This window comes from Phoca vitulina, unplaced genomic scaffold (genome assembly GCF_004348235.1).
Source record: "Phoca vitulina isolate PV1807 unplaced genomic scaffold, GSC_HSeal_1.0 scaffold2, whole genome shotgun sequence".
Classification (NCBI taxonomy): Eukaryota; Metazoa; Chordata; class Mammalia; order Carnivora; family Phocidae; genus Phoca; species Phoca vitulina.
The window spans coordinates 9285239-9306836 of record NW_022589705.1 but is presented as its reverse complement, the minus strand read 5'-3'; the positions used below and the strand labels follow the sequence as shown (position 1 = coordinate 9306836).

The 21598-nt window shown below is 53.3% G+C and overlaps 1 protein-coding gene across 3 annotated transcripts; it reads right to left on the bottom strand.

Moving 5' to 3' along the window:
* Positions 1-410: 410 nt before the first annotated feature.
* On the bottom strand, positions 411-19216 carry DENND2D (DENN domain containing 2D). Of its 3 annotated transcripts, none has more exons than XM_032415850.1 (12): positions 18993-19216; positions 14195-14370; positions 13195-13307; positions 12424-12493; positions 11642-11719; positions 10363-10503; positions 9110-9258; positions 5421-5598; positions 2379-2420; positions 1883-1967; positions 1325-1564; positions 411-897 (listed from the first exon to the last, which is right to left on the bottom strand). In XM_032415850.1, the coding sequence occupies exons 1-12, from the start codon at positions 19048-19050 to the stop codon at positions 821-823; spliced, it is 1407 nt and encodes a 468-aa protein (XP_032271741.1). In that variant the 5' UTR covers positions 19051-19216; the 3' UTR covers positions 411-820. The 3 variants fall into 3 exon arrangements, with proteins under 3 accessions (XP_032271741.1, XP_032271733.1, XP_032271752.1); XM_032415842.1 differs by lacking the exon at positions 18993-19216 and adding an exon at positions 14953-15214; XM_032415861.1 differs by lacking the exons at positions 14195-14370; positions 18993-19216 and having other exon boundaries at positions 12282-12493; positions 13195-13273.
* Positions 19217-21598: the final 2382 nt, after the last annotated feature.

The window sequence follows — 21598 nt, the reverse complement described above, 5'->3', positions numbered from 1 at the left end:
CAGAAGTGATGGGCAGACAGACCTGTCTATGGAGGCAGCATAGAGCTCTTTCCCAGCTTCTGGGAACTGAAATTTCTTACCCTCAAGTTGCCCTAGACCGCAGAAGCTTCCCTGGCCAGCAGCCTTTCCTCCCAGGTTCTGGCAGGCACACGTGACTGGAACCAAGAACTGTTGCCCTGTCCCAGTGCTGTTGCTGCTTCAACCAGTGTGCCCTGCCTTCTGTTAGAAGCAGAGCTGCTGACCGCATAGCTGTCCCACTGCAGACACAGCCCCAGAGTTCGGGGCCACTGTGCCCACGTCCCCCCTCCCAGTCCGTTTACTCTCTCATCTGTGGCCTTGTGCTCCTGGTTCTCCCCCCGCCCCCAGAGTGGAAGCCAAAGATAACACATAGACAACAAGGAGATGTTCATCTTTATTCTTAGCTTCACATGTCCACAGACTTCTTTTTATGTGGAGAGACGGAGCCTTTGGGCCACAAGTGCTTTCCGTGTTGAGGATTTTGTAATAGTGGTTCCTGGAAGAGGGCAGTCACGGCGACTTCTGAAGCTCCTCAGCACCTGTGCTAACTGCGGCCTGCCGCCCTGCGCTGCCCGTGCAGAACATGCCGCTTGGAGCCCAGCTCTGAGCACACAGGCCGAGCCTTCCAGAGTCTAGAGAAAGCTGATTCCAGGGGTCCCAAACCCAAGACCTGGCTACCAGGACCTGGAAGAAGCCTGTGGATTCTGGAGGCGGCAGCGTACTTTGCCGATCCCACCATGCTGGCAGGGGCCAAAGTCCAAAACGGGCCTGTGAGTCCAGTCCCTCCTGTTGACCACAGCTCTTACTTCACAGTCTTTTCCCTTGATTTCTTCTGTTTCTTCTGTTCCTCATATTCAAGTATCTTCTGTTGGAAGTAGCCTGTGGGTTATACAGGTGTTAGAGGCATGTCATCTGGCCAGGCGGACGATGATGAGTTTAGGAATGGGGATCAGAAGTAACCTCTCTGCTCCCCGTGCTCCCCCGCCACACCCACATTCCCGTTAGGATTCCCATGTCCTCATGGGCCTCTCGAGAGCCAGGTACTCAGTTTGGCCCCAAACCGGGGCTACAAATAGAATAATTAATAGAAATTAGCTCCAGACTAAAACAAAGAACAACTTGGACAAAATGGCAGCCCAGAGGCATTTTTCTGAGGCTTCAGCTTATTTCGGTCCAACCCCACCGACAAGACTCCTGTCTATTTTGCGGGCTTCCAGAGCCAATGCTCTTCATCCTAGTGCCACACCTGACTTGGAGGCAGTGACCCTCTCTGGCCTTGGAATGATAGGGGCCTGTCACCGTATACCTGCAGGAGGGTTCCTGCTCTTCTCCGCTTCCTGGATGAAAAGAGAGAAGAGCTGTGTCTTCACAAACTTCTTCACAAATCGGCGGTTGGCCTTGGAGGTCAGAGCCTTATAGAAGGCCCGTTCTTGGAAGTGGCCTTGCCCGTTTGCCTCCCGCTTGATATAGGAAGCATAGTGGCCCACCGTCTTGACAAAGAACTGCACAAATGGGCCCGAAACATGCTCGTTGAGCTGTTCTGAAGCTGCAGGAGACACACAGAGGCCATCTCAGAAGAACCACCCACTCCTGCCCCCATGTGCCTTCTGAGGCAGGTCGAAAGCTCCTGGGGAAGCAGCTAGGGTCGGGCTCATGACTACTGATTAAAATGGGAGACTGGGTACAGGTTCTTCACCATTGCTTGGGAAGACAAATCTCACACTCAGACTTGCCCTAGAATCTAGGCCCCTGAGACTGGCCCAGGACTGCTGAGTGAGTGCATTTTAGTTCTGGCTGGGATGGTTGGGAATCCTGCCCTCAGGTTCTGTAGAGAAACCCAAAATAAGGGGGACCCAGGACTTACTCTGTGGCTCATTGGTCCCCTGACCAAGGGAGTCTAAGATGTCATCCTGAAGCTTGGGTGGAAGGATATCTTTTTCGTCACCAACCTAGGAGAGGAGAGCTCGGAAGTCAAGCAGTCCGGGAGGAGGTGTGCCGTGTTGGTAGAAAGCCTGAGGAGGGCATGAATTCTACACCCCGACTCCACCCCAAGTTGGTCACGTAGGAGAGAAGCAACAGAAGCCGCTTCTTGGCCTTCCATCTGACTGTAAACATTAGCAACTCTCCCCTGTATCCCTGTGGCACGGGGTTTACATCCCTGCTCTAGAGGCACCAAAACCGATTGCCTGGTAGTGAAGCCGTTTGCGTCTTTGCCACGGGCTCCTGGAGAGAGATCTTATTAGCATGGGTTCTCACCCAAGAAAAGCACTTCAAGTTTGTGCAAGGAGATGGCGCACGGGAGACACTAGAGTGATGGAGTTGGTGGTGGGCCTGCAGGGGGCCAGAGCCCAGACACTTACCGACATTAAGAAGGTTCCTTCACAAAGATTCACCAACAGGACCTGAAATAAACAGAACGAATGGCTTTCTCTCTTCCCATCAGAGACCTCAGGAGCACAGCACCTGCATTTCTGCCTGTGGCTGCACCTGTCGGCCCAAGTGGGCAACAAGATCAGCACCGGCAATTCTCCCTTCTGCCTGACACCCTCCTTTCTCACCATCCTTGGAAACCCCAGGTCCCTTCCTGGGGAAAGGCAGGAAGGTGTAGGAAGGTGGAGGAGGAGCGCTGAGGTAGGAGAGACTACAACTGGGGAAGCCACAGGCGGTCACTCTCCTAATGAAACACTGATCGTAGGAATGGCTTCTATATATGGAACATTGAGCACACGGCACACACGATCAGGCTTTGCACATTTTCTCTCCTTCAATCCTCCCCACGCTCCTGTAGAGGGAGGCACTATCCCCATTTTGCAGATGAGGAACCAGAGAAGTTGCCTGAGGTCCTACAAATAGTAGAACCGGTTTCCAAGCCTAGATCGAGCTGTCCTAGGTACTGCGTCCCTCTCCTCCCCACGCCTTCAGCTCCCTGCCCTCTGATCAGATTTAGGCCAGCAGTGGACACCTTTTGATCTTTTAATGCTTGCAGCAACTTTATGTACGATTGCCCGGGAGTCCTACTTTAAAAACTCCCTGGGATTGTTGGGCCTTCCCGAAGGAAACAGGAAGAGAAGGAAATGAGCCCAGGGCAACAGGAACAGGGAAGGAAAGGCAGTGAGGAGACCATGTGTCTGCAGGCGGTGGGGAAGGCGAGCACAGGGCTGGCACTTGAGTTCATCACTGCCGGAGCGGCCCTCCGTCTAGACCTGACATTACAAATTAGCATCCTGCTGGTTAGATTCCAGCCTGCCGATCTGTTTCTTTGAGCCTCAGAGTATTTTTAAACAATTGAGTTGGTTTCCAATATTTAAATTGGAAAATTTCACATCAAATTTGCTTTGGGGGCTTCTGAAAAGTCAGTAGCTCTAACACTGGTTGGTCCACGTTTCTAAAGGACCATGTTCGGATGGAACGGAGTGCAGCTGCCTCCTTTAGGCAGGACCTGTGCTCCGCAGTTTACCAGGATCCCCCAGAGTCTGGGTTGGTCATTTAAATGCCTGTTGGGCCCATCTTTTCAGTTTTGACTCTCCGTAATGTCAGTACGGTGAATGATCCTTCTATGCGCCCTTCTTCCAAATAAAGGGAAAGAGGAACAGGCAAGTGTGCCAAAAGACAGAACAGGCAGTGTCATCATGCATCCTCAGGGGAGAAAAGCTGAACTAGCCCAGGCCTGAGGCCTCTTGAATACACAGGCTTAGATGCCGTTCTTTATTCAGGGAAGGCTGTTCATTTCAGGGAGCTAAGAATGTGCATGAAGAATTTTTTTGTGAAGTTCCCCAAAATCTTTCCAGTATTTGCTATATTACTGTCCGTCGAGTAATCCCTTCCAGAGCTTCTGTGGGCAGAGAATCCCCCCACAGCCACAGTTGGCCCCTGGCCCTCCCCCTTCCTCATCCCCTGCCCATTTCACAGAGCAGCTGCTGAGGACTAAAATGGGCCAAGGCTCTTGGATAGCAGGAGCTGCAGTCTGGCTGGCCTTGGGGTATCTTCCTGCCTGGCTGTTGGGGGGCGGGGGGGGGGGGGCTGGAACTGCAGCGTCAGCAAGTTTCATAACTCCTAGGGTTGGGACATTTTAAGTCATTGCCAAACATGGGGCTGCTACTCTGACCCAGTTAGTCACATGGCAAAGGCTGCTTCAAAGGGCCCATCTACTCAGCACTTCTGAGGAGGTCTGGGAAGGCCAAGGAAGCGAGGAAGGGAAACAGCCCGTTTCTTTACTTCCCGGCAACACTTTGTATAAGAAGGGCTTTGGTTCCATCTGTGGTGCTAGGTTCCATCATTGCCTGTGTGGCCTCGAATGAATCAACAGTTCTCTGGACCTCCGTTATTTCTTATGCAATTGGAAGAAGTCCTCCCACCAGGGCTGGTTCCTGCCTCTTTAGTAGCTTACAAGACCCCACCTCTTCCCTTGGTCAGCCCTTTGCACAGGGGAGTCCATGGTTGGCCAGTGCAGACGCAACTAAGTAACTCTGGTGGCTCGAGATTACAGTAAGGTGATCTTCGGAAAGTGGCTACCGACAACTCAAAGCAGAGTGCACGTTTTGAGTTGTTTTTCCAACACTGGAGATAGCTTTATGCTACCAATGCCCATTTTCACCACTGAGCCCTCTGGTGTGTCTGGGGCATTGCTAAGAAATAAGATGACAAAATCAAGGGGGATCTGGACCTATATCCTCATTAGCCAAGTGCACTCTGAGGTAATCAGAAAGATAACTTGGGGCACCTGGGTGGCTCAGTTATATATCTGACTCTTGATTTCAGCTCAGGTCATGCTCAGATGTGTGAGATTGAGCCCCACATCGGGCTACGCACTCAGCTTAAGATTCTCTCCCTCTCCCTCTGAGCACCCAACCCCCCCCACCGCCACTTGCATGCACACACACCCCCTAAAATAAATTAATTAATTAAAATTATAAAAAAGTTAACTCCTGCTACAAAAATCTGCATTTTTCAAGACTCATAGTTTGTAGGAGGGCTACGTTAGCTCACTTGCAAGGAATGCGAATGAATTCTAGTGGGCTGTGTGTTGTATAGACCAGCTGTGCTTGTCCATTCAGATGAGAGATAGGACAGCCCAAAGCCTGCCCTTTGGAACTAACTGACCTAGGACAGCTGAATGACCCCTGAATAAGCTGCCCTTACATCCAAAAGGAAATCGTTCAGGAGGAGGAAGCAACCACTTACTGAGCATCAGTTATGTTAAGCACCAGGCTATGAGCTTTTTGCAGGTTATTTCCCCTCAAATCCCTAGCACTTGAACACCGATATCCCCATTTTACAGATAAGAAGCTCGGGCTTAAAGAGGTGAAGCAACTTGCTCCAGGTCACACAGCGGTTGGCAGCAGAGCCCAGGTCTGACTCCAGCTGTGCCTGGCTCCGAGTCATGCCCTCTTCTAGCACCGTACCTCTTCCATGGGGCTATCCATGACCTGCTGCTGAAAGCGCATTTGGACTCCGACCATGAAGGGAGTGGGGCAGCAGACAGTGTCCAGAAGTCTCTCGGGGACAACGGGGATGTAGGTGTGTGCCCAGCTGAAGGGGTAGAGCAGCGCGGCAGCAGCATGGATGCACTGAGACAGGGTGCTGGGGACAGGGCACAGAGAACACGAGTCAGACAGGCCTCCCTGCGCCTCCACCCCTATGCAGCCCCCATGGCCCCTCCCCCGCCAACAGTAGAAGCAAGTCTGGGAGCTGTGCTGGTCGCAGAGCTTGTGAGGAAGGGTAGCTGGGAGCGGAGGGACGGAAACCAGGAGAGGCTGAGCCTCCTCTCATCAAGGACAGGGCCTCTCTCTGATCCTTCTTTTCTCAGTTAGTTTTCTCTCTCACCTCTGCACAAAAACACTAGTGGCCCCAAAGAGGAGGGGAGAGGAAATGCCTTCACTCCAGCGAATCACGGGGTGAGCCTTCTATAGCCTCGCCACTGTGCTAAGGATGTGGAGACCAGGAAGTCCAAGGCACTGACCCTGCTTAACAAACTTACAGCGTAGTTAAGGAGACAAACATGTAAACAGTGGAACACAGCAGAGAGGCCAAGCCCTATTTCCTCCTTGTGACTATCCACCCTCACCCCCAGTCTTTACCTCTCACAGCTCCCTCTGGCCCCTCGACGTTATTTAAAGTTAACAGGTTGGTGCCTGAGTTAGCCTGGGAAATTCCTAGATTCCAGGAACCTTTGCCCAGCGATTGCTAGCCGGAAAGTCCCAGAGAGGTGGCTCCTCCACCCTTCCAGTGAAGCATTCCCTGCGTGATCACTGCTTTGGTCACGGCTCAGGCAGACTCCTCACCCCACCCACCCTCCAACACACACACCCAGCCCCGCTCTCTGTCCTCCCCACGGCCTCTTCATGGCTCTCCGTTTCTCCAAACAACCCTCCTGCCAAGGCCAATAAAAACACGCATGCAGGAACCCTGTTCCAGTTCTTGGTATGGAGCTCGCAATTCCTGAGTTAGAAAGACTGAGTCTCTGAGGGTCCAGCCAAGGCTGAGGCTGACTGGAAGTCCCCTCCCTGCCTGGGCTTCGGGAGCCTGGCAAACTCAGTGTGGGAAGGAAATGGGGAGTGGTGGGATTCCCCTGGAGAAAGTGAGCACCTGAGCGGCGAATCCTGCCAACCTGGGCCTGTATCCAGGTCAGCGGGCACCTGGAGTCACCCTCACTTCCTTAACACTGATCTCAGGGGAAAGGCAGGAACCCCAGCCCTAGCCACAACAGAACCTTCTCATTTTTCTACAGGGTTGAAAGTGGAAGTGCTATTTCCAGAGCAAAAGATTACACCACTTCCATGAAGGATTTGGCTTACAATTAGTGCCTTTTTGGTTATCACTGATTTTGTAGAAGGTTCAACCCACAGCCTTTACTCCCTGCCCAAACTTCCTTTCCTCTAAAACCCATGATATCCACCTGGCCCTCTGGCCTAACATTTGAGTCCCTAACGTCCTTTTCTTCTTCTTCCCTAAAAGACAGAACCAGGGTTGTCAACGCAATCTCATTGGCTTTCTCCCTCCCCAGACAGCAATAGACGGTCAGCCTCCCACTGTTTCATATTTTTCTCCTCCATTCTGTCACATGTCTCCCCGTGTTTTTCTCAGACTTGAGGCCCCTAAGAGGCAGAGACCAAGACATGACAGTACCCTTCTTTGACTGTGCCCAGAGATATCTTCAACTGTGAACTTATTATTAAGGATAGCAGCTAGCTTTTGCACAGCAAAGGAAGCCATCAATAAAATGAAAAGGTAACCTACAGAATGGGAAAAGATGTGTAGATGATATATCTGATAAAGGGTTCATATCTACAATATATGAATTCCTACAACTCAGCACCAAAAATTATCATCATCAAGTGACTAAAAAATGGGCAGAGGACCTGAATAGACATTTTTCTAAAGAAGACATACAGATGGCCTAACAGACACACGAAAAGATGCTCAACATCACCAATCGTCAGGGAAACGCAAATTAAAACCACCATGAGATATCACCTCACACCAGTCAGAATGGGTAGTATCAAAAAGACAAGAGATGACAAGTGTTGGAGAGGATGTGGAGAAAAGGAACCCTCGTGCGCTGTTGGTGGGTATGCAAGCTGGTGCAGCCACTGTGGAAAGCAGTGTGGAGGTTCCACAAAAAATTAAAAATTGAAATACCATACAACCCAGTAATTCTGCTGCGTGTTTACCCAAAGAAAACAAAAACACTAATTTGAAAAGCTACGTGCACCCTTATGTTCACTGCAGCACTATTCACAATAGCCAAGATAGGAAAACAACCCAAGTGTCCATCGATTGATGAATGGATAAAGAAGATGTATATACAATGGAATATTACTCAGCCATGTGAAATAATGAAATCTTGCCATTCATACCAACATGGATGGACCTAGAGGATATTATGCTAAGTGAAATAAGTCAGACAGAGAAAGACAAGTACCATGTGATTTCCCTTCTATGTGGAATCTTAAAAGCAAAACAAAACAAACAAAAGCAGAAACCAACTCATACATACAGAGAACAAACTGGTGGTAGCCAGAGAGGAGGTGTGAGGAAGGATGGGCAAAATAAGCAAAGGGGGTTAAGAGGTACAGACTTCTAGTTATAAAATAAATAAGTCGTGGAGATGAAAAGTACAGCATAGGGAATATAGTCAATAATATTGTAATAGTATTGTATGGTGACAGGCATTGACTACACCTATCTGGGTAAGCACTGCATAATGTATAGAATTATTGAATCAATATGCTATACACCTGAAACTAACATAACACTCTATGTCAACTATACTTAATAAAAAGTAATAATCAAAAGAATAAAAATAAATAAGTAAAATTAAAAGACCCCCCCCCAAAAAAATCCCAGCTAGCTCTTACCAATATGTATGCACTTGGGAAAGGTGGTAGGTACCTAATGTGCACTGTTTCATTTAACCCTCGACACAACCTTATAAGGTAGGTACAATTGCTATCTTGATTTTACACATAAGGAGATCATGACTTCAAGAAGTTAAGAAACTGACCTAAGGGGAAGCATACAGCTAAAGGTGGAAGAATATATTGGATTTGAACCTTGTTCTGCTGATTTCAACATCTCTGCTTTCAACCACTAGAGAATTCTACATATCCTAAGGTCAATGACCATGTCTAGTTTGTCCCTATCTTCCTGATGTTGACACACAATAAATGTTTGTTGGATGAGTGAATAAATGGATAGATGAGATGTGTTTGCCCTTAAGGATGACGGGCTTGGCCTCCATACCAGCATACGCCTTCTCACCCTGTCCTGTGCCCTGCCTCCCTCCCTAAGCCATCAGGAGTAGAATCACATCTGCACCCACCCTGACTGGTCTCCGCCTGAGCTGTCCCAGGAACACTTCAAGCCCTGCTCAGAGCTAAATCTGGAAATTTCTTTAGGCTTAGGAAGCAATCAAGTTTGGAGGCAGAAGCAGGGGAATTGCAACAGCTGTTTCTCTACGAGGCTTAGTACAAAATCAGACCTGGAGGCACGCAGGTCCTACAGCCGGATTCCCTCAGAGAGCCCTCCAGCCTGTCCTCTGAACCCGGGGGTGCCAGTCAGCCCAGGAGAGCTGCTCAGCGGCTGGACCCACCTGAGACCTTCTGCCAGAAAGATGATTCTTCTCTCGAGCACCGCAGAGGCAAAGATCTGAAGGATCTGCTCAAAACGGAGACAGCGCAGCAGAGAACTGAAATCCACGTGTTCGAGGTGGGAGTCCAGGGGCCGCGTCAGGGAGATGAACTGCAGGGGAATCAGAGAGAGGAGGGATCGCCACACTGAAAAATCACAGGGCCGCGAATGCTGGGCCTCCACCGGCCTCCGCTCCATTCGTCCCACCGACGTACATCGGACCCCGCTCCTCCCCTCCTTTCCCTCGCGCTCAGGGCCCTGCGGACGGGTCCGGAGCCTGGTCCACAGGCCGGCCTGCGCCCGCCCCTCCATGCACTCTTCCTGCCCAAGGGCCTTCGCGGCTCAGGCCCCCTGGTCTCCGCCTCCCTCCGTCTCAGAGGCCCCCTCCAATTCGATGTGTGTTTCCCATCATGTTCTCAGGAAGCATCCCGTGCCTTCCCATTCATCACTGTCACGCCATTTTAAATAAAATACTTTCCTCGTGCGTTTACTTATTGAACATCTGTCTCCTCCGCTAGACTTTAAGCTCCAGGAGGTCAGGAATCGCATTCATTGTATTCACCACTTCATATCCAGAAAATAGTACAGCTTGGCGCATGGCAAGCGTTCCGTGCTTATTTTGGGAGAAAGGGGAAAAGCCTAGCCCCCCCCCCCCCCCCTTGTCTTTAGGTGGGGAAGCCAAGGTTCAGAGAGACACACGGATCCTCCGCAGTCCCCAGGGTCAGGACTGGGATTCTTAAAACAATGTCCTACTTGGTGCCTCGGTCTGCTTAGTGCCTGCAACTGTAGCATCCCCGTGAGGCATGGGTGGGGATGCACGGGTGGGGATGGATGATAAGTAGACTGACGGAGGCCATCAGGTAGAGATCCTGGACACACACGGGAAGATGGGGGGGAATGGAGACAAGTGGCAGTTTGGGGGCTGTGGGCATCATCCATTCTAGCACCAGGAACCTCAGCTTACATGTTTTATTATAAATACAAGTCTTGGTGGCTTGAACAGTAATGAGGTACTTGTGAGCTTCAGGTTGGGAGGATCAGAAACCGTGGGTTTGATTCTCAGCTCTGTCGGTAATTCCAGTCGGGCCCCCATCCCTGCCTGGCTCAGTCTGTCTGTGCTAACCCGGTGGATGGCAGGACTGAGAGAGCGGTGCCCGCCCCCCACCAAGCCTGCCCTCTCCAGCCAGGGAGGGGCTCATGTACGCAGTAACCCACCTCCGTGCCTGAGTCGGGGATGAAGCTCTTGAGGGTGACGGTCTTCCCGGGAGCAGGGAAGGCTGCCTCTCGGAGGCCCTGCATGAACGGGTAAATTACCGCCATGGAGATCTGGTGCCTCTTCTCCACCTCATCCAGGATCTGCAAGGCAAGGTATGGATTGTGGGAGGCAAGGCTCAAAGGGAGCCACTGGGAGGCGGCAGAGGCCCCGCGTGTGAGCCTCCCCCCTCCACTACCCCACCAATCCCATCCCTGCCCTGCTCCACTACCCCACCAACCCCACCCCTGCTCTGGTCCAGCCAATCCTTGAGGACCTTCCAGGCCCCTCCACCAACTGCTTCCCTCTCCTCTCTGGCAGAGCCCAGTCTGCTGTTTATCTCCTGCGCAAGAGGAGACCTGCTGCCTTCTTCCTCTTACCTTCTTTACCAGGCCCCATTCCTCCTAGCTGCCTTCCCCCCAGGAGTCCTCCCAGAGTAAATCATCATCCACGATGGTACCATGTCCAGTCATGCTGGATGCAGCGGGAGCTCGAAGCCTGGGCCTCTTGGGTGACACTCGGCCCTCCTACTTCCACTGGAGACTCCCCAGAGCCAGGGCCAGACTCCATCCCTCAGAACACTCCGCCAAGCAAAGGTGACAGTGTCCCCTCCTCATCCTCCCAAAGGCCTGCTAGGGCCAGAGCACACTGAAGCTCTTGCGTGGCCACCAAGACACACCGCATTCACTCTGAGGACCAACTCAGGTGTACTGACGCTCCAGTTACTCCAGCAGGAGAAGCCCTAGAGAACTCCACCCTCCGAGGAGTCGGAGGGAGTCTCGGAATAGTATACTATGACCCTGTATAGTAACTATCTTCATTATTTGTTCAGTGTTCCGCGTTTCTCACGTCACTTCATTGGAGCCTCGCGCCAGACCATGAGTCAGGGAGGTGAGGGATCATTGCACGGCTTTGCCAGATGAGGAACGGGAAAATCCCGCCTCCTAACCTGGGGCTCTCCCTGCTGTCCTGCTCCAGGTGCTTTCTTCGCTGACCAGAAGGGGAGCCTGGGCTCTCTGCAGGGGAGACAGGCCCCTGGGTTCAGCGCCCACTTTTCTCTAAAATCAAGTTGAGCCCAAGCTCCTCTCTGCCTCAGTTTGCCCAAATGTGCCTTGGTTTGCCCCCGGCTGTGAGGGAAGAGCTCCACTCAGGGCCCCAGGAGCACAGATGGGTCAGGCGACCAGGCAGACCTGGGAGCTGAACAGGCCCAACAGGCCCCGAGGAATCCCGCTCCACCTCTACCTTGGAGAACAGGCCGAAGCAGCCGATGCAGCTGATGATGCAGTACACCTTGGGAAGGCGAGGGCCACGACCGGCAGGCTGGGGAGGGACAGAGAGGCTCCTTCAGTGCTGCAGCCTCCCTAGGGCTTCTCCCAACTGGGGCTGATGGGGCACGAGGCTGGGGCTGGGGGGCTCACGGGGCAAGGGGGTGGGCAGAGGTGGGCAGAGGTTCTGTTTGTGGCACGGACAGCAGGAAGGCCGGAGCGGCCACCCAAGTCAAAAGCAGATGGCCTGGAAGGGGCCAAGCCCTGCCGCCACCAGCACCAGCACCATCTGGGGTCTGCAGAGCAAGGGAACAAGAGCGCTGTGGAGACGAGGGAATGGCTAGAGATGACAACACTGTAAAAGTGACTTGGAGAATCCTCTCAAGACCCAAGAATCATTGTCTGAATCCCGGTCTATGCTCTGGGAGGCTCCAGGGCCCGAGGCAGCTAGGCCTGGGTACAGAAGCTGGAGGGAGGATTAGGTAGGAGCCTCCCACAGGGCGAGCTGTTGAAAGCCTGGGGGAGAGCAGAGACCACAGCATGGCCCGCGAAGGTCCCCTGGGTGGGGAGAGAGGGGCCTGCGTCCCCATTCCTGCAGGGGCGCAGAGGGCACTAACATGGCAGCAGGTGCTGGGCTGGGCTCTCCCGGCAACCACCACTGCCAGGGAGCCTTGGCTTTTGCAGCTGAAGCTTGAGCAAGCCCAGCTGTGGAGCGGAGCAGGCCGCAGAGAGGAGGGGGCAGTTCTGAGTGGCACAGACCAAGAGGCGCCTGCAGTATCCAATCTTCCTGCTCCCATCCACATTGGTCAGGACGAAGGAGAAGGTCTCCCTGAGGAAGAGCAGACACATGGTTTGCATTTACTTACCGGATCTAAAAGAGGAAGGCAGTCAGCCTCAGACAGATGCTGAGGGGGGTCAGGAGGGCAGAGGGGAGCTGCTGATTGATTAATCATGAGAGTAATAATAACATCAATAATTTATTATGTGCTTATCGGCACCCAGCTCTAAATATACCCCCTCATTTAATTCTCAAAACAACCCTTTGAGGGGGGTTCAGTTACTATCCCCACTTTAAGGACAAAGGCACCAAGACTGAGGAGGTCATTCTTATCCAAAGTCATTTGACTCAAAAGTGGTAAAGCCAAAATCTGAGCTCAGGCAGCCAAATTCCAGGAGTGATGCCGAAAGGGACTTTGCCACTTTGCCTTCTTAGAAGCCAAAGGCCTTCCATAAAGTCCAGCTTCTGCCAGAAGCAGTCAACACATGGCGACCGTCATTCCCAGGATAGGTGAGAGATTCTTGCCCTTCTCTGGACACAGGTGACTGACTGGTCAACCTGGTTAGTCAAGACCATTGGCCTTGGGGGACTCCAGGCAAGATGCTTATAAGTGAGTCAACTCCAGTCCCTCTGCGTCAGGAGGTAAGCTGGTGAGAAACTGGCATGCACAGCAAGCCACAGGGCCCACAGAGCTCACACTTGTCCCTTCTCCCCTATTCACAGATTCCTCTGTCCCAGGCCCGAGCAATTACCTGGGATACTCAGTGAGCGGTGCCCACTCATTCCCATCTGGGAAGCAGAACAAGGGGATGGCTCCAAGCAGCCGCTCCTCCTCCTCCTGTTGGCCCCGAAGCAGGTTCTCCCGCTAGAAGGAACGGGAAAAGAAGCCAGTGAATTGTGGAGGCCGCGGCAGGCGGAGAGGGCCTGAGCATTGGCAGGCTTCTTTTTGAGGCTCTAGATCAGTGTGAGAATAAGCCTTCCTGCTGGCATGGGGGCTCAAGTGTGCCTCAAAGTCACTCGGCACAGGGACTGCAGTCTGGGGCTGGACCCACCCCGGGGCTGGAACAGCCCCTCCTAGGCCAAATCTACACGAGCCTGAGTTAGACATCAGGATCCTAAGGACCCACATAGGCAGGAAGGGGGCCAGGGCCTCACTGAATACAAAAAGGCCCAGAGGCTGCCTGGCCTCCTGGGAGGGCCACGTGAGAGAGCTACCATATCAGAGAAGAGAAGTGGCCAGCTCAGCTGTCGAACCGTTGGGGTTAACAAGAAGGATGCCCTATCCCCACCCCTTACCCTAGCCCAGGCGCAGACAAGAAGAAGCCTGGTGTCTGGGCTGTGGCCATAGGCTGAGCCTGCCCACCAGCGGTAAGCCGGCCCCACCCTCTCCTTCCCACCCACCCCAGGGAGGGGAGGCCTGCAAGGAGGTCTGGCAGAAGGCAAGCCTCTCTACAGAGAAGGGTGACTGAGGACAGAATTTGGAAGAATGAGGAGGCCCCAAAAGGGGCAGAAGAACCCGCCTCCTTTCCCGGCTAGGGAGTCCAGGTCAGTTCCTCACAAAGAAGCCAGACCTAGATCCTGTGGGTGATAACAGGAAACCGGGCTGGGCCTGAAGAAAGGAGCACTGAGCACAGGGCGGCTCTAGACTCAAGCCCCGGCAGGGTGGAGTGGGAGAGAGGCTCCTCTCCCTACCCCCACTGCCTCTCAAACACCCAAATCCTGTCTCCCGCTGCCCCCTCCTTCCAACCTTACCTTGGGAAACTGGTAGGTGATGGTGGGCTCATAGTCAGCCCCCGAACCCTTTTTTTTGAGGGAAACCACGAGGAGGTATTCAAAGAAGTGTTGCCCTCCAGCAAAGGGGGGCAGACAGTGCTCCTGGGCCCTTTCTGGCTCCTTTACAGCGTCCCTCAGATTGTCCTGGAGAGATCCTGAAACCAAGACACCAAGGCCCACTTGGTATCTCAGTGGCCCGTGCCCCAAGGGGTCTGTGTGGTTCCAGGCAACCTCTCCCCTCGGGGCTGCCATGCCAATGCCAAGGTCCCCGGAGCCTACCCAGCGACCCAGGGCCTGGCACAGGCTGAGAGCCACCTGGGCAGTTTTCGTGCCTGCCCTGGGAGATTTCTGAAAGCGCAGGGAGCCAAGAGGAGGACAGAAACCACTGGTGTGGAAACCAAGGACATGTACTGGGGAGCCACTCGGGAGGCCCTCTGCCCCAGAGGCAGAGACTGTGCCCACCCAGAGGCGCCCAGCGCAGGACCTGAAGCAGTAAGGCCTGAGCGGACATGGACCTGAATCATAACAGGTCCCGGGGCCATGTGTCTGTGGCCACACCAACCCCGTGGACAGCACGACCAGCTCTGAAATCTAATAGGGGAAGCATCCCGGCCTCCTCACATGGGGGACTAGGTGGAGGTCAGGCTATAGAGACTCTACAGGAAGAGAAGGAAGAAGCAAACAGCCCATCGGAGGGGTCACCCTAGAAAACAGGAAGTGGGCAATCCAGTCCAGACCTGCTCGGAGTCGAGGCAGCCGGTTGCGGAAGAGCCTGAGCATCCCGCCTACCACTTGTCCTTCCATCTTCTCCAGCCTGGGCGGGGGGAGGGGGGGGGGCAGGCGCATGGAGCGCTTCCCCTTCCTCCAGCACAAGCTGGCTACAGAAAGCCTGGGAGAGAGGCTGCCGCTTCGGTCTCCAAACACAACTCCATGCAGCCACCCCGTGTGCTGCCTTCCAGATAGGGGAGAGCAGCTTCCATGCTGAGCACCCAATGATTGAGCAAGAAGGATGTGACGGGACCCAGGAAGGCGGCCGAACGCCCGCGTTGACAGAGGCAGCATACTGGCACTGCAGCTATGACCTCAGCTCCTCCCAAGAGCCCCAAGGTGTGGCAAGAAAAAAGGTCACGAGCAAACACCTCTAAGGCCCAGCTGCTTCTGGGCTAAGGGCTGTGAATCCTGTGCTGCAGTCTGCCCAATGGGTTTATTTACAACCTCGGGACAGTGAAGAATGCCCAGCAGCAGCAGACTGTGGGCACTGGAACCTCACCAGCCCCAGGACAGGGATCTGATATCCCCGTAACTCTGACTCCTGACCTTTCACATCTCAACTTGATTCACTACGGCCAAAAAGCCCTGCAAGGCCCCCCTGCTGCACGCTGAAGCTTCCAGAACTTCAGGACTGCAAGCAAGCGCAGAGGACCAAACCTTCCCCACAGCCAGCAGACCACTGCCTCCCTTGATTAAGATAAATAGACTCGGCCCATTAATTCTCTACATGGAAAATTTTCTCTAGCAGGAGAGTTCTGGAAATAGATCCGAACCTAAAACCCTCCTCTCCTGGAGGTAAAAGAAAGAGCAAACTCATCTCTGAGCTGAAGAGTTCCTGATATGTCAGGATGATCTACAGTGGTGCATCTCTCACCAGCCGCAATATATCCTTTTTTTTTTTTTTTTAAGATTTTATTTATTTGACAGAGAGTACAAGCAGGGGAATAGCAGAGGGAGAAGGAGAAGCAGGCTCCCTGCTGAGCAGGGAGCCCTACGCGGGCTCAATTCCAGGACCCTGGGACCATGACCTGAGCCGAAGGCAGACGCTTAATCAACTGAGCCACCCAGGCGCCCCCCTGCAATATATCCTAAGACTGACTTCTCTCAAGGGACCGGCTCCAGAGCTCCCGCAAAGAATCCCTCTTCCCACATAGGAAGCACTGACTCAGGACATTCTCCCTGGCCCCCAGTAGGGGACTAATTGCATCAGCAGCCTGAGGCTCACTCAGTGACAGTGGAAAGCAACTGGGGTGATCCCTGCCCCACCCCCACTCCTGCTCAGTCTTTTTCCCCTGTTGGGTCAGGTCAATAGTTCTGCCCAAGCTAAGAGCAGAGCAGCTGACCCCCTGGGCTCTAGTGGTGTCTCGAGGCTGTGTCCGGAGGCTGGGGAAAAGAGAAAAATAGCAATAAGTCACGTGGGATTTTCATGTCAATTTCTGAGTGAGTAAATGCATGGGGTAAGAGCCAGGAGGCAAAAGCGTTTGGTGTCCCTTGTCTGCCACTCCAGCAAAGAATTTGCAGCCTTCTGGCAGAAAGTGGGTTGCTGGAATAGGGGGAGACGGCTGCCTTGTTCTTAAGAGCTCCAGACCAGGCTTCTTTGGGACTAGTAAGAGCCAGTACTCAGGGGCCCAGACATGACTCCTGGGGAGAACCCCAATCACAGTAAATAAGGATGTCACAAATGCTGTAATGATGAGGACAATGACCCAGAACACTCAGAACTGTCACCACGCCTTACTCACAACCTACACAGACTTGTTGCATAATCCTCACCACCTGTCTGAGGAACAAGTATCTTCCTGATACAGATGGGGAAACTGAGGCACAGAATAACTCAGGGACTATTTAGGGACTATTAACAGAGTCTGTTTGGAGTAGGAATTATGACAGTTCCATGTCTATGCTCCCGCCTTCTGGATGCAGTACACACCAAACATCCCACCAATGTGGGGTGCCTCCTGTTTGCAAGGGTCTTTGAGAACCCAAATCTTCTCACTGGTCATTCCAGAACCTCAGGAAATTATTCCTTTCCCTAAACCCTTTGGGTTGCATTTTCAGCCCATTTCCTCCTGCTTTATCAGGAGAGCCAGGAGAACAGCAAAACTCATAAAATCAAACAAAAGAAGTTACTAGACTTTTGGGCTGAAGCCCAAGAAATCCAGAAAAAGATTGCTTTCTTCTTCCTTTCAAAGAGGTTTATCAACAGAAGAGAAAAGCAGAAGAGAAAACACTCCATCCTATTAATGTAGGTCATCTCATTTAATCCCCAGGGCCCTGGAATGAAATTCCTGTCCTGAGTTTTTTAGCTGAGGAGGGAGTCACCCTTTCTAGGGAAGTCAGGAGTCTGGTTACACTTGTTCCTCCACCAGGAAGCCCCTCCCACAGGCACCCGAGTAAAGTTACAGAACCAGCTAGAGTATAGGTGAGGGGACTCTCTGGAACTTTGATTTGGAAAGCTGGCCCTTCCTTTTCTAGTTCAGCTGCTCCCAACTCAGGACTACCACCACTGCCACGTCTTCCCACCAGGATGACTTACACACACATGTACACCCACACACACACACACACCCTCTTATCACACAATTGCCCTGAGGCCAAAAGGGCAAAAGAAGATGGGGAACTCCCCAGAAAGGTGGAGGGTGTTATGGAAGATGAAGAGGGCACACTCTCCTGGCCTGACAGGTGGCTGACCTCCGGACAGGTAATCCAGGCTGCTCATCTCACAGCTACTCCGTGCCCAGGAAGCTGCTCCAGGCACAATCATCAGCCCAGTTTGGGGGCTGGGGTGGGTGAAACAACTGGAATGTCTCCTCTGGGCAGCAAAAGGCAGAACTCTTCCATTCACACGGATTTCTGAGGGTTAAGGGAGCCCAGGAAAGATCAGGCCAGTACTCTCCGGAGAAAAGAGGACAGACACCAGGCGCGCCAGAGTAGCTGAACTCTTTTCCAGCCATTGCAGTTCCAGGCTCTGCCCCCACTCTGGTCTCTGACCTCTCTGCCTTGAAATAACCAGATACTGTAAGCCTTGGGTTTAGGGAGAACAGCAAGGACTGGGAGTTGGTGGGGGTGGGGGGGTAGGAGTGATGGTAGAAGGGGCGCTGATCTCATTCCCAGATCTCCCCAGTTCGGCGGCCTGGAGTAGGAAGGGGTCTCGCTAAACTTTTTGACTGCCAATGTTAGAAAGCTGGGAACGGCCCCGATTTACTTTCCAATCGGCTCCTCTCTCCTCGGTAGGTGGGAACTCTGGGCCAAGTATCTAAGGGTTACTGCTGCCCAGACACAGGACTGGCTACTGGCAAGCCGAAATAAATGTTTGTTGAATGAATGAAAACATGAAGGAACTCCTAATCGCGTTCTTGCAAAACCCAGTGCCCCTGCTAAGAAGAAAGGGAACGAAGGAACAGTGACTTCTAACTGAATCCCCACAACCCTGTAATTATTCTCCCCTCACCTGGGGGGAGGTGCGGGGGGGGGGGGCGGGTGTCAGGAGCCAGGGGAGGCGTGCCCTGTCTGGTCCGCACACTCTAAGGCAGCAGCCGAGCAGGCTCTGTCCCCGGTCTGCTGGGGGCCACGCTCTCCCCGGCCCCGCCGCCCGCAGGTGGGGGTGGTCACGTCGGGGAGCCGAGCGGCGGGGCGGGGCTGAGGCGAGGGCTCCGGGAGGGCGCCTCAAGAACACTGCGGTTGCACCACAAGCTTCCTGGCTAGAAGGACACGTGGCCCCGGGGCCCCACAACTGCTTCCTTTGGCCCGCCGCCTCCCCCCTCGCCCCCAGGGGCCTGGCCGCTCCTCTGACCTCCGACCTCCGCCACCGCCACCTGGCCCCATCCCCTGCACCTGCGCCACCCGCCACTCCGGCTCACCTGGCGCCGGGCCTGCGCTCCTAGTGGCCCTCGGACTGCCCCCGGAGCCGCCCCCCGCGCCACGCTCCCCAGGCCCCCGCCCCGCCAGCCTCGTGGCTCCGACCTCGGGCGTCCGTGCCGCCCCCGCGCCCCGGCCCCGCACTGACCCCCGCGGCCGCGCTTCAGTCTCAGGCTGGCTCGGAGGCGGCGGCCGAGCCCGTCCATGGCCCGGCGAGTGCCCGGCGCCCGTCCCGGGTCCGCGCCGGCCCCGCCCCCAAAGTTCGCCCTTCGCGGGCCCGGCACTTTCGCTTTCACGCGGGGGGAGGTCGAGGGCACAGGCCCGGGACGAGGCGGCGCACCTTCCGGACTGTGGGCCAACCCCCGGCGCACCTGGGCGGGCCGGCTCTGCCCTCGGCCCCCCGGCGGGGTGGCGTGGGGTGACAGAGGGCGCTCGACGCGCGTCCGGGAGGGGGCGGCGCCACCGCGCTCCCACCCTCCGTGGGGCGCCCCGGGAAGTTTGACTTGCCGAAGCCCGCAGCCCCCAAACGCGCGGGTGCGACGCGGTCACGCCCTACCTCCGCGGCGGGGGCTGGGAGTGCCCTCTGGGTATCGGTGCCTCTTCCAGGTGGCTCCGGACTTACCTCAGAGGGCACAGAATTCTCAGAGTCAGCACACCCTCCCACCTTTCATCTCTCTCCACCCCGCAACCGCTTTAGCCTCTGACCATTTCCAGATCTTTTGCCTTCTGTGTCCTTGCACCCGCAGGGCACGTGTCCCTCGCTCTTTTCCCTGTTTCACTTCCCTAAGAACGACTGCAAGCCAAGGGCTGCCCTTTGGGTTCCCAAGGAGGGACAGGAGAGGCGCTTAGAGTTCTGACCCTGCCTTCCCTCCAGAGTGTTCTTGGGCAAATCAGCGAAGTGGGGGGGTAATTCCTGCCCTGCCGCCCCACAGAGATGTGAAAGCTAAGGAACAGAAAGCTCTTTGTAGACTCTTATGTGATACACATGTAAGGGATGATGATGGTGGTGGCGGTGGTGGTGGTGATGATGATGATGTCAATTGTAGCTGTCCACACTCGTGGTCTAATCCCAAATCCCCAAACAACCTTTCAGCTCCTCCTCCACCCTTCTTATATTCATTGGCTTCCAAACACACAGAGACTTCAAGCTTTAGTGGTCAGACATGAAAATTTGCATCTGATAAGCCCCACTTGCTTCTGGGCCATCTGCAGGACTCCCCTCTCCCTTCCAGACCTGCACCTGTAGGGTGGGAAGGGTGGAGGGTGTGCGGAGTCCATCCGATGTGTCTCCATTCACAGAGGTTTTAGCCTCAGTTTCAGTGTGGGAGGCAGAGGGCAGAAGACACAGCCAGAAATATGTCTGGGATCTATAGAAATGACCCTCAGACCTACAGCTCCTTTCCCTCTCCCATGAATGGCCTCCAGGTAGCTCTTGTGTCACAGACAGGGTGGGTGAGCAGGAGTGGAGAATCCAGCCCTGGTATTAAACTGTCTAGTCTTTGCCAGGAGGTTCTAAGAGTTGTCTGTACTCTGGGCCTATGCAATTTTGTACTTAATTACACGGTCTGTTTCTGTTCCCTATTCTCTGTGTGTTACACCCACACACAAGGACACATCTCTTCCCCAAGTGTCTTCTCTTGGCTGCCCTGGTGTCCTATGCTTCTCTGTGTAAGTATAGTGGTTGTTCATGATCAACTTGTCCGGTTGGTTGAATATTATTGTGCCTTAATTTTCCCAACCTATTTTACGGTGGTGCCAACCAAATTATTTCCTTCCCTTAAAAACAGATGAAGAAATACATGCACATGCACACTAAAAAGACATGCACGAATGTTCATGGAAATCCTATTTGAAATAGCCTCAAACTGGAAATAATCTCAAATGTCCCTAAACAGTGAAATGGATGGATTGTGGCACATTCTTACAATGGAATACTATACAGCAGTGAAAACGTAAATTAACCCCCGTTGCCTGCATCACACAAATGTGATGTTGAGCCAGAGACCCAGATACAAAAGAGCACATAATGTAAGCTTCCATCTACACAAAGTTAAAAAACAAGCAAAACTAATACATGGTATGAGAAGCCAGGATGATGGTAGATTTATGAAGGAAGGAGGAGGTAACGATTGGAAGAATACCATAGGGCTTCTGGGGTGCTGGGAATGTCCTAATTCTTTACCTAGTGGCAGATACATAGATGTGTTCACTGTGTGAACATTCTTTGCATTGTACACTTCCATGCATTTTTCTCTATGTATATGAGTTTAATTTTATTCATTTTAAAAAAAGATTTTACTTATTTATTTGAGAGAGAGTGTGTGCGTGTCTGTGGTGAGAGAGAGAGAGAGCTGGAGGGAGATGGAGAGGGAGATAGAATCTGAAGCAGACTCCGTGCTGAGCGAAGAGCTGGATGCGGGGCCGGATCCCACAACCTCAAGATCATGACCTGAGCCGAAACCAAAAGTTGGCTGCTCAACCGACTGAGCCACCCAGGTGCCCCTATATGAGTTTAATTTTAAAAGATTTTTTAAAATGCTCATTAGGACCTTAGGGTGACATAAATGGAGGATAAGCCAGTTGAGAATGAGGAAGTACAGATAACATTAGGAAAGTTAATTGTTGCTTGGTTAGAGGGACATATGGGTTTGAAATGGGACAGATTAGAAGGTATTTATAAGCCTAGGGATGGGAACAGCAGGGACGAGATGTAAAGTATGAGAGTGGCAGGTGGATCAAGGTCTGAGAGGAGGG

Bases quoted from the DNA above. Each gene is read 5' to 3' on its own strand.
- DENND2D (XM_032415842.1), bottom strand. From the start codon at position 15,061: ATGCGCCTGCCCCCCCCCCTCCCCCCGCCCAGGCTGGAGAAGATGGAA. The intron at 11,720-12,423 runs GTCTGTGCCACT...GTCCCTCCCCAG, and splicing joins GATACTGCAGGCGCCTCTTG to CCTGCCGGTCGTGGCCCTCG. The intron at 10,504-11,641 runs GTAGAGGTGGAG...CTTGCCTTGCAG, and splicing joins GCTTCGGCCTGTTCTCCAAG to ATCCTGGATGAGGTGGAGAA.